This window comes from Protomyctophum parallelum (genome assembly GCF_964188405.1).
Source record: "Protomyctophum parallelum genome assembly, chromosome: 6".
Taxonomy (NCBI): Eukaryota; Metazoa; Chordata; class Actinopteri; order Myctophiformes; family Myctophidae; genus Protomyctophum; species Protomyctophum parallelum.
In genome coordinates, this window is record NC_139701.1 from 31,634,237 (window position 1) to 31,646,899 (window position 12,663).

The following is a 12,663-nucleotide window of genomic DNA, read 5'->3' on the forward strand; positions in this document are numbered from 1 at the left end:
GCTCATGTCAGGTCTGCTACAAACATAAGACATGCTCAATACTTTCAACACAAGGTGTACAGAGGGCTGTTACACAATCAACTAGATAAAGTACAGGTCTCCACCAGGGCAGGTCAGGTTGTGGCCTCCTGGTGGCGCTATAATAGGCCAATGTGAAAAGGGTGCCATTTCTTCTTACACCTTGGATGGCAATTGGATGATTTGAGGCATTTTGTTCCAAAAATGTGTTTTGCAAAAATCCACCTGTTGGTGGCACTATAACAGGATAACAGCAATGTGAAAAGGGTGGGATATATTCCTCAGCCTAGTAGGAAAGTCTGTGAAAGATTTCACGTAAATTGCATGCTGCGTTCATGATTTGAGGCTTTTTGTTCAAAACTGGCCAATCCTACAAACTTTGAAAGCCAATGTTAGCCAATTAGGATGGAATATAAAATATTTGACAGATCCGGCTTGAAGACATGACTACCGGTATAGAGATAATGTGTAACGATTTGCGTGATTCTTGGACAGAATCTGGAGGAGTAATGTAAAAAATATATATATTCAAAAGTGGCGCTATAACAGGCCGTTCTGAAAAATTTGGGGCAGAGGTTCATCGTTGGCATCCAGGGAGTGTGTGTGCAAAATTTGGCATTGACAGGGATAGCACCATCAGTACCTGAATCAGTATCTGAAGCGTATATCTATTCTACGTCCGAGCATAGACATGGTAACGCCCCGCCTGCCTCTGATTGGCCTACCGACACTACAGAATACCGCTGGTCTCACCAGACTGTCCTCCGTCCGAGGTGGGAAATAATACAAAATGTACAAGAGAATGACAGCTTGGCACGTGCAACAGTAACTTATTTTTGAGGCAAACTAATATATTGTTTATGCCGTTTGCTTTGATTGAATGATTGATTGATTGAACATGTATTTGTATGATTTGAGTGTGTTCTAAATGTATCGTGTATTAATCTAATTATAGTAAACTAATACTATTAAAAAAGATAAAGATCAAGGGAAAAGAGACCTTTTTACAGTACAATAATGTTTCATGTTTACACTGTACACATGTGAAATAAACGGCATAAACAATATATTAGTTTGCCTCATCTACAAAACATAAAAGTTACTGTCACGCATGCCAAGCTGTCATTCTCTTGTATTATATCGTACTTGTATTATTTATTTATTTCCCACCACGGAGTGGCGACAGTAACCTCGCGGCAGACTATCCAGCACGTATCTTCCACCTCGGAGGAAACTCTGGTGCAGCCGGCAGTATCGGTAGGCCAATCAAGAGGCAGGCGGGGCGTTACCATGTCTATGCTTGGACGTAGAAAAGATATATGCGTATCTGAATCATCTAATGTAGTTTCAGGACACTGACACTTCCCAGCCAGGAAGCCAGGACAACATCAAAGTCATCATTTTTAGAATACAGAATGATACGTTGTCTGAAAAGCTCCGGTGTGTAACTATTATAATTTGGGGAATTATCGTTAGTGTCCTGGTGGTAGACAGAATGGCACCCAGTTTAGTTAATTTTGAATGTTGCACTTGAGCATAATATGGAACTATGCTGATCTCTGTTTAAATGTTGTGTCGCACTGATTTGTACACAGGTCTCAACTTTGTAGGTTAAAATAAGTGTTGAGAGAATATGAATCACAGTTTCAAGTGGATGATTGACAAGTATGGTCCCCTGCGTTGTTTTTTATTAATAAAATGTTTGTCTGCTGCTCTTTATCTGTGTTGTTTTTGCTGAGCCATAGCCTGTTTCTGTATACCTGGCTAATAGAGGATAAACAGTACCCAATAAATAAAGTGTTGATTGAACACTTGAACTTGAACACACACAATTTGAGCGCATTAGATCCCTACTACTACTACATTAAAAACTCCCTTTCTGTGTGTCACTAAAATCCACATTGTCTTGTCTAGCACAACTGTTATTGAATAGATTAGAAAGTAATACTTCCTGTTATACTGCACTGCAGTTATGTAATTGCCACTGTTTCAAACACTTCTGGAGTCATTTTCACTTCTACTTGGACTTTTGTGTGCACCAGGGACCCCACACAGTTTACGTTGCCTGACTCAATATTTAGTTATTGGATATTATTAATTTGATTCAACAGTCCATGAATTGAAAATTACTCCAATACACGCCATATTGCTTCATTGCACTATTGGTATGTGTTATCGGTATTAGCCCAAAGGTATCCAAAGAAAACTCACCTGTACTCCTGTTGTGCAAAACAATCCAATAGGTCCTTGACAGTGAACTTGGCATCCATGGTAATACCCTGAAACATGAAGGATGTACAGTAAGCCAACAGTAAACTTAAAGTCAAAGTGAGATACACAGTGCAAGACTGACTTTTGACAGGAGAGAATCTAGGAATAGCACAGAAAGCTTAAATCTCTCTATTGAAAGACATTTTCCTCAATCAGCAAAATGAATATTGGACACCAGATTTGGACATAATACTAGATTATACATTCATTCATTACAAAATCAAAATATAAAAAATATATAATAATGTATAAAGTATATTCAAATATTGTATGGTGAAAAGAATAGAATATTCTAGAATAGAAATAGAATAGAACATGACGCAATTCACTTAAATTCAAATCAGCAGGCTTAAAAATGTTTTTAATAATTAGGCAGGACTACCAACCTCAGAGTAGATGAGGGTGTGTAGTGCCTGGGTTTCAACACAACCACTGTTTGAGGACAGAACCCTGAAGGAGACAAAAGAGGGTTGAATTATTATTGTGAGCAAGATTATGCAAACAGACCTTATCCTTGCGATCAATTTAGAATTATTTTTCATTAGAAGCTAGTGATTGTGGAAGTGAGAATTATATTCTGAAGTGAGCCTATGAAACAAATTGTTTGTTTCACTTGTCAATGTGTGCCCCCATTCCCACCTTACCATGACCCCACTTGGGGTCCTAACCCATAGTTTGAGAACCTCTGCTCTATGTACACACCATTAACCTCTACAATCAATATTTTAATTATAAATCTGCCTACACTGGCGGTAGAGTCCACAGCCTACTTACTTATGCACTTGAGCACAGAACTTTGCCTATAAATGTATGTATTCAAAATAGTAACCAAGTGCATGCTCTCAGTAAATAAGAATGTATTGAAAGCATATGAAGGTAAAAGAGGGAGAAGAGGGAGTAAAGGGACATAAAAGAGGGAGGAAAGCAAAGGGTAAAGGATGGTGGAAAGCAATTCTCTCTCAGAAAGACTGACTCTCTGAGAGAGAAAGAGAGAGGGGGGGGCAATATGGCAGCAATGAGTCATAGCACACATGACAATGAGTCTGGCTGCCTCCTTGGCAACCGCAGCCTAAGTAGGGTTAGACTGCATGTAAAGAGCTCTTCATATAGAATGCACAGGTATAATTCCTGACATAGTTTTAGAACAAAACGGCCCTGAAGAAGACCTCCTAGGTCGAATCGTTGGATTCTTGTCAATAAATATACAGCATCGTGGCTACGTGTGTGCAGCCTTTTTCTCATTTTTACTTACTATTTACTGCCTTAGGCCAGCACCTCACCAACACTGGTGTGCGCCCTTTCCTGTTTTGTCTACAGGTATAATTCCTGACATAGTTTTAGAACAAAACGGCCCTAATTGTCTCCACCAGGCCGAAGGCATGGGGGGAGAGTATGTTTTGCTCTCCGTCCGTCCGTGTGTCCGTCCGTCCTTCCGTCCGTCCATTACCAGCTAATCTCCGGCACCGTTGGCCAGATCCATGCCAAACTTTGCACACACACTCCCTGGATACCAACGACGAACCTCTGCCCCAAATATTCCTCAACGGCCTGTTATAGCACCACCATGAGGATTTAGGCAAAACACATTTCTGTAGATTACTCGTACACATTTTATCCATACATCACACAATTCGGTATACACTATCTCCATAGTCATGTGATCAACACGGAGCGGCACCATTTCCCATCTTCCATCCTGATTGGCTAAGATTGGCGCAAATCAGTCCACATGATCTCTGTAGTCATGTGATCAAGACGAGTCTGTTGGATTTCTCAGATTCTACACTGTTTGGCTTACACACTATCTCTATAGTCATGTGTTCAATACGGATCTGTCCGATATATCACTTTCCATCCTAATTGGCTAACATTGGCTTTCAACGTTTGCAGGATTGGCCCGTATTGAACAAAAAGCCTCAAATCATCCAATTGCCATCCAAGGCAAGAAGAAATGGCACCCTTTTCACATTGGCCTATTATAGTGCCACCAGGAGGCCACAACCTGACCTGCCCTGGTGGAGACCTGTGCAGATGGGCACTTTATCTAGTTACAATATGCGTGTGTGTGTTTGGGGGAGGGGTTTGGCAGTTTATTTTCATATAGGTGAACAATGAACATACATTGGACAGGGACGGACACGGACAGCCAAGGATTTTAAGATTCAATACGACAATTGTTAATTTTCAGGTAACCATGTAGCTTGCCAAGCCTCCAATTGTCATCAGTTAGTAACGATGAAAACAGATAAAATCAGGCCCCCCGAATGTGTGTGTGCATCAGTTAAAGGACAACTTTAGTTTTTTTAGGTTATTAGAGAAAGTAAAAGATGAGTGTTAATTGTCTCCATCAGGCCAAAGGCATGGGGAGAGAGTATGTTTTGCACTCAGTCCGTCCGTCCGTGTGTCCGTCCGTCCGTGAAGAGCTAATCTCCGGCACCGTTAACCCGGTCGATGCCAAATTCTGCACACACATTCCCTCGATGCCAATGATGAACCTCTGCCCCAAGATTTCCAGAACGGCCTGTTATATAGCCACCAGGAGGCCGCTTTGTGCAAAACAAGTTTTTGGACAGTACACCTACAGATTTTGTGCAAACATCATGCAAATTGGTACACAGTCTCTCTAGAGCCATTCAACGAAATGGGTCTTTCAGATTTCTCAGACTCATCAATAATTTGATGATTTAGATTTTTAATGATAGATAGGGGCAGGTGCTTTTTACTGTGTTTTATGTGATTCATGTTATCTGCTGTACACCAAATCGCCCTTTGGGGACAAACAAATAAATGAACCTGAACCTTAACCTAAGATAGGGGCAGGTATAAATAAGATGCATCTTCTTCCTGGTCCTTTTCTTTTCATTGTACTGTATGTAAAACGTATAGGGTAAAACCATAAATGAAATGAAATAAATAAAGATGAAATTTAATTATGAACACCTAGCCTATTTCTCACCTCAAATGTTTTCAGATACATTTTAGTATACTGTTCAAGTTTAAAACGAGAATGTTTTGTAAGGCACCGCCCGCCATCAAGTTGAATTAGATTCAGAATAGAATAGCAGCCCAACAGTGTCTCTATAATGATAATCAGCTGTGGGCTATGGAAACCACACAGGGGAATGAAACCATGATTCATGATTATTCATAGGGGCTTGAGGAATTGCATTACGTTTTGTTTGACGGGAAGTGATTGTGATTAGACCTTTAGAGACATTTTGACATAAAAATACACATCATGGATAGATTTTCTTCTCACTTGTTTGGCATCTATTGTGATTATGGATATAACGTAGGTTTTTAATTCATTTCTGTGCCATTAAATGGCACACAATCTAGTGTGTTGTTGTTGTTGTTGTATTGGTCCATTTGCCCATTCCAAGAACCTGTTCATCAGCACTTTGAAACTTGGAGCAGGTGCAAATTTAATGCACACAGTCTCTCATGACAAGTAATGAAGGCTTTGCATGCAGATAAAGATAAATGTTAATTGGGCCCACTCAGTATGCACCTGAAGGCAGTGTTGCATGATATGGAGAAAAGGGATTGGTCACATCACACAATTTGATTGGTTGGGTAGTTGTATAATAAACAAGTACCATGGCTATGAAGTCGTTCTGTCGTTGTACAGTGTTATATAACTCAAAAAAAGAGAGAAGAAACCATTAACTGGAAACAGCTAACTGCAGGTCAAGGAATCTACCAAGGAATTTAACACTGCAGAGCTGCAGAAAAATAAGCTGCAGAAAAACAAAGAATCCCCAAAAAGTAATGAACCACACAACGCTAAACTATTTAAACAGGCCGTCAAAAGCTTTAAAGATGTCGTTTTAAATCTTAAAACAGCATCAAAGGTGCAGGTCAAAAGTTGTGGGATTTTTATGCTAGTATGAGAAACAGCAGAGAATGCAGACTGATGAATTTTAAATATGCTGTAAAGGTTGTATAGCAACTGCCTTGTTTCTGCAGGCAGTCTGGGGCTACTTTCTTGTAGAAATTGTTCTTATAATATTATTAGTCAAATGTTTTAATTGGGATATACTGTACCTGCCATTTTAATGTGGCCATATTTGGTAACTGTGTAGACGGTTACCAAAGACAGAAGTAGAAAACAACAAGATTGTGGTTTGTTAGTCAAGTATGTGAACAGTGCTTCATTCCATTAGAAAATCTCACTTATTATGGCACTTTCCCACTGCATGGTAGTAGGTACCGGTTCAACATTACTCACTTTTGGAACCATTTTGGAATATTACGCTCGAGGGGGTGGTTTAACGTCATTAATGCACGCCTGCAATGCTGCAGGAAAGTTACGAAAGCAACGCAGAAGTGCATTAATGACATTAAACCACCTCCTCGACAGTTGGTCTTATAAACGAAGAAAATCGCTGAAATAGCCAATACGTAGCCAATACGACCACAAATGTCCCAAGAAACTAGCTAGCCTAACCACCGAGGTTGCTGCACTCTGGGAGAACAGAGCAGCTGAATTATTTGTTTTGATTAGCCGTTCCATGATGCTGGTTTGAAGCACGGCTAGAAGGCTGTTTCAACCAAGCAGATTGCTTCCTCGAAACGACCTGTTGTATAATTCATTTTCCACTGCAGATAGTACTATTCTCCTTCAACATCCAACCCTCTTCATAGGAGAGTGCTAAAGAACAATTGTTTCTGGTAACATTTTAGGCCAAACTGATTTGAGGTCGGAAATGCCCCTCCCAACTATTGGGCAGGTCGGTCCCATTTTGAACTTGATGGAGAGCAATTATTTGGCAAGATTATCCTGTAGTCAGTGTGAGGGGTTCAAAGAGCCGAGCATTCCGATTTGCTCACAGACAATTGGGGCCGCCCCAATAATGTTCAATTATGTTTGATATTTAGATGACTACATTACTATTGTCCAAGTGGGATGCCAGGAGTGTCACGCAATCAAGAGAGACAACAACAAAACAACAGACATGAAGTGAATGAGAGGTTTTTTTCACATGGTGACTGGTCAAAAAAAGCACACTTTTGTGTGCAATGGACTATAAGCGACCATGTTATTGATCGCTTATAGACAAAAGTTTAAAACGTTTGTGTGCAATGTGTACAGAAAGGTGTATGGATGCACTGCAATGGTGACATGGATGCCAGCACGTCATGTACACAATACAAGGGGAAAACAGTCACGCTCTTGTTCCAAATGGTAGAGAGATAAAGCCATGTTTGAATGCGTCATGGGCCAGCTGATTAGGCAGAGGTACAAGGTCAAACAGATTACAGCCTGGCCAAATACTAGAGGGAGTCTACTGGAGAAAGGGACACGCCGAGGACACATTTAACAATGGGCCTACTGATTTTAAGGACAGAGGCCTGGGAGTTGGGACTGGGTTTAGAGACAGGATAGAGGAAGGGAATGACATTTGTGGGAAAAAGAGACATAGAAAGAGAGAGGCCTAAAGAAGAATTTTAGAAGGTACAATATATTTTGTGAGAAGCACCACAGTAGTGCTGCACTGTATGCCAACTTTGCCAAGATTGCACATTTGCTCTTTATCTTTGGATTATTATGCCCGGACTACACCAATCTTTTCAAAGTGTTCCTTTGCGGTATCAATGATACCAGCTACACCAGCCCTGCATACGCAGGCTTTAAAGAGATTGTGACATAAACATTTTCTATTTTTTTAAAGGTTTTCTGAGCTCAATTGCACCCAAAAAACCTGAACTTTTAACATTCAGTAGATTATCTGTGGTTTTCTGGCTCAAACGAGTGGTTGTTTGGGTGTAATTGAGGTCATAAAACCTAAAGGAAAAAAATCACACCTGTGTGAACCGAGTGGTTCATGATACAGACATTCCTGGTTGTAGGAGTGGTTGCACCACTCAAAAACTACAACCAAGAGCATACAGAGATCAGCAGTCAGGGGCCACGACCCTTAACCCTGTGAAACCTAGTGCCCGCCCCTATTCTAGGGACAAACATTCCACACATACAGAACATATAGAATTTCACAACGTGTAGAAACGCTTGTTATTTTCAGCAAACATATCTGGTGTAGAGCAGGGGTTTTCAACCGATTATGAACCAGGGACCACCACCCTAACTAAGAATCAACCTGGGGACCACTTTTGTGTTGGGAGGGGAAATATGGGTGTGGTGTGAGGGGAAATGCTTGAAATGAAATATTGACTGTTAAGGGTTAACATTTCAATTGTTAATTTGAGGTGAATCAAAACTGACATATAATGGTCCAGAGGCAGAGCAAAAAAAAAGAAAAACAAAAGAAGATATATTCCTTTCCCATAGTTTCCCATATTCTCTTCTCTTAACCTTCCATATTAAAGTCTGATTCATTGCAACTTATGTAGGAGCAAGCAGATACAAGCGATGGATTATACTAGACCTGTACGTGCCCGTTGGCCACCGGCCAACTTGTCATAGCACCCGTTTTAACTATCTGTACATGGAGATCTCTGTATTTGTCTGTCTGCCTGTGTGTGAAGAGTACAAACTGATTGTGAAAGGTGGAGTGGTTAAGTAATCAATTTGCAGGTGTAGGGTTGCCATGGCAATAAATTGGCTGAGGCAGAGACTGGAAATTGCACAGGTGAGAGGATTTAGGCTGATTAGGCCCACTGGCAGAGCTGACCAGAGCCTTTTGGGGTGGTTCTGGAGAACCGTGGGTCCGACCGACTCGATACCGGGCACTGCACTCCCTGCGGGGGGGTGGAACGCATGTGTCGAATGTGAAGTCGGTGGGTCAAACGGTTCTCGAGTTAGGTGCATTACAACCGTACACACGCACGTACGCACACACGTACGCACGCAGAGACGTGGCACATTTATAGTAGGATGGGCATATTTCCTAATAATGGTTACTCAACCAGTCAATCCACTTGATTCACTCCATTTTCTGTGGAAGTTTCATCATACATCACCAGGTCGTTTAGTGCACCATTTCTCAACTAGTGGTCGATTAAAAACAAATCTTTCCTACATAAATGCATGGTCAGGGACTACATGCAATACCTTCACGGACCACCAGTTGAAATCCCCTAGTGTAGAAATACTAGTGCGCCTGGTCAACTAAGTATAAAGTAAATAGGCTTCGATTAGCTTTCAAGCTACAATGTTCAGATAAGATAAGATAAGATCTTTGTCACTGTATGAGACATACGACGACATTTCGTTTAGTGCAACCATAACACATCAACAGAGAGAGAAAAGAAAGGACAAAGAAAGAAAAACACTGATGGGGAAACTTCAGGCTAAACACGGACGTGGACGGGAATACCTGTGGAAAGCGTGGATCAGCTGAGTGACCACGGATAATAGGTGATGCAATTTGTCCATGGCAACCTGCAGTGGAGGGGGAAATCCTGGTGGCCAATTCACCTGCATGGTGTTGGGGTCAAAGTGTAGAGCCTCAAACACCTTCAAGCTGGAAAATGACAGCAGAGCGCAAGAGAACCAGTGATTCAGATATACCAGTCCAGATTCAGGATTATTCATAGGTGAAATGTTCTTACATTTTTGCTCACCATAATTCCATGCAATTCATCCAGATGCCCTCAAACAGAGCCCACACATCCTGGTGAGAGTTCTGCATAGGCGTGGGTGAGTTTTCGTGTTGGTGAGAGACCCATGTTGCTGTGTTCTCGGGTACAGCTACTTTCTCCTTAGCCTTAAACATTACAAGCACCAAATAGTTTAGAGAACACACTTCTCAAAATGATTACTAATTCCCCCATGTATATAGTCACTGTCAACCCGTGATGTTTGTTCTAAAGAGGGTGTAGAGTGTAGACAACCACAGTTTGTGTGTTGTGTGTCTACAGTATATATTTATTTTTGTTGTCACGTCACTATGATCCAGCACTATATTCCCTGTCTGTGTAATAAACTTTGTGAACCAATAGCGTGATACTGTCTCTGTGTCGCGTTATTGTTCTCCTGGGCCCGTCGTTGTAGCAAAGGAATACTTCAACTGGATTGTCACACACCACCCGCCTGTCAGAGCCAGACCGAGGGTCTTCTAGAGATCACAACAGTACAGAGACTCGAGGGACGATGATTTACAATTCTGAAGTCACAGTCGGGAGGCGGCGCACCTCCGACGGTGAAACAGAGTGCACCTTCAATCTGACTGGTTTTCCAATTGTACTGTGACATCACACCCACACACACACACACCTCAGGTTGCTGGTTTGTCTGAGGTCGTAGCTTCCGTATAATGCCGTCCAATGAGGTGAGAGTGGTAGGAACACGGTTGCCATAATTGGACCTACACAGAAAGTCCTCCAGTAACGACTTAGCTTCACAGAGAGCCACCAGCATTGTGCTGCAATCTACTGCTTTACCTGAAGTGATATGAGGAGATGAAACAGACAGCAGAAAGGATCAGAAGGGATAACACAAACGCAGACAGACACACATACAGTATGAATGTTAACAGCATGCTATGTTTACCAGTAGGAATTACTGTACGTGAACTTGCATCGCTCTGCAGCATTATGCAAATTAATATTATAATAGAGAAAACCGTTATGAGGATAAAGGTTAAGTGGTAGAAAAGGCGAACAGGAAATCAGTGAGATTATCCTTTGAAAAAACAAGCCAACTCAGCTTGACTGTGTGTGTGTGTGTGGGGGGGGGGGGGGGGGGGGGTGTTGGGTTGTCTCCTTTTACAACCTGCTTACAATGTCACACTCTCACTGCAATGCCCTCTCTCGATCACACAAACATTAGCATATTAGCATGCACATGTTAAGTACACAACACATGCGCACACGCACAGCCACACAAAAAAGCCATGCCCAGGCGGCGATCAGCAAAAAATATGCAGTACTTTTCCACTACTGAACATGTTTTTAGCCGTGTGCATGGGTTATTCTTCTCTGCCCCTCCCAGTCCCGCCTCCTCCTCTTCCCCTTCTTGCCATACTCCCACAGTGCTGGCACAGAGCCAGAATGTGAGGGGGGGGGGGGGGGGGGGGGGGTGTTAAAACAAACAAGGAAAAAAGTCCAGAGTCATGCTACAGAACAGACTGAGGCCTTGCAATTCCATCATCTTTATCTATGAACAGGCTTAAAGCAGTTTAGGGAACCAGTGTTGTTCTGAGCATTGAGCAATCACCCCCACACAGACGGATGTGGCGGAAAAGAGGTTGCTTGCACGCACACACGCACACAGGTTGTATAAAGGGAGAGCAAGTGCAGAGCAAGGGGTGGCTGCAAGCCGGGAGGGGGCGACTCAGCATCTTTCTGACACACTTCTTACTGACACACTTTTGAACGTCCCATTTCTGCGCGACCTTATTCCTGGATATATAGTTCTGTGGTGCACTAGCACAGAGGGCAGGACAGACAGACAGACAGACAGACAGACAGACAGACAGACAGACAGACAGACAGACAGACAGACAGACAGACAGACAGACAGACAGACAGACAGACAGACAGACAGACAGACAGACAGACGGGTACCCCCCACCATGCAAACAGGCATGGGTCCCACCCCAGGGACAACTAGGTAGTATAGCAGAGGATGACTCATCCCTTGAAACTTATTTATAGTTCTGCTTGGGTGGCAAATGGATGCGATGGAGAAACTCTTTCTGTGGAGCACATGTTCGGAAATCTGTCACGTGTCATTAAAAATGCAGAAAAATCATTGTCCGCTGTTCGTCAAGATGACATAAATTTCTGTCACAATTTACAAAGCATCTGCATGTCAATATACTATATATACCTGGCGAGAAGAAGACAATGAGATTCTTCACAGTTTGCTGCTGATGCCTTGGGACAATGCTCCCAAAAACAGCGATCCAGTGTTTGTTCAAACACTCCAGGACAGCCTTAAGGCTCCAGGGCGGTTTGACATAAACAATCTGGTGACAGAAGGAACAACACAGTGACCAGGTGAACTCAATGGACAATGAAATGTGGAATTAAAAAGTGATAGGCTACATTCAAACTTTGCAAGTGAGTCTGTCCTTTTTACATAACCTAGCAACCTAGACCTCCCTTAGAGCAAATACATAGCCATTCAATTAGTTATTCTACTCAATCATTTACTCATGTTCACACACAGATGCACATATCTGTTCTTGGATAAGAGTTCCTTTGACCTCATGAATTTACCCAACATTTCGACCCACAATATAACCACTTTATATCAATTCTAAGTGCTTTGAGTTATGTAGCAGCCACTAGCACATAAACACTGGCAAATTACAGTATACTTACAAATGCCCGTATACCGGCGTACTGTATATATTCAAATCGTGAAAATGCAGAATGGGAGAGCTACAAACATCTACATTTAGATTCAGCTAATTTCAATGGATTTTAATTTATTACGATCATTATTATTATTTTTTTTTTTTT

At 41.9% G+C, this 12,663-nt stretch overlaps 1 protein-coding gene across 2 annotated transcripts in view; it reads right to left on the minus strand.

Annotated features, from left to right (window-relative positions):
- The window catches only part of swt1 (SWT1 RNA endoribonuclease homolog), a 37,747-nt gene that overhangs the window by 10,172 nt on the left and 14,912 nt on the right, over nucleotides 1-12,663 (minus strand). For both annotated transcript variants that reach the window (XM_083767907.1, XM_083767906.1), the window contains 6 exons: nucleotides 12,026-12,164; nucleotides 10,469-10,635; nucleotides 9,817-9,959; nucleotides 9,570-9,716; nucleotides 2,676-2,739; nucleotides 2,230-2,297 (listed from right to left, as the gene is read on the minus strand). In XM_083767907.1, the coding sequence (XP_083624033.1) occupies nucleotides 2,230-2,297; nucleotides 2,676-2,739; nucleotides 9,570-9,716; nucleotides 9,817-9,959; nucleotides 10,469-10,635; nucleotides 12,026-12,164 (728 nt within the window). The remainder of the gene's footprint in view (nucleotides 1-2,229; nucleotides 2,298-2,675; nucleotides 2,740-9,569; nucleotides 9,717-9,816; nucleotides 9,960-10,468; nucleotides 10,636-12,025; nucleotides 12,165-12,663) is intronic.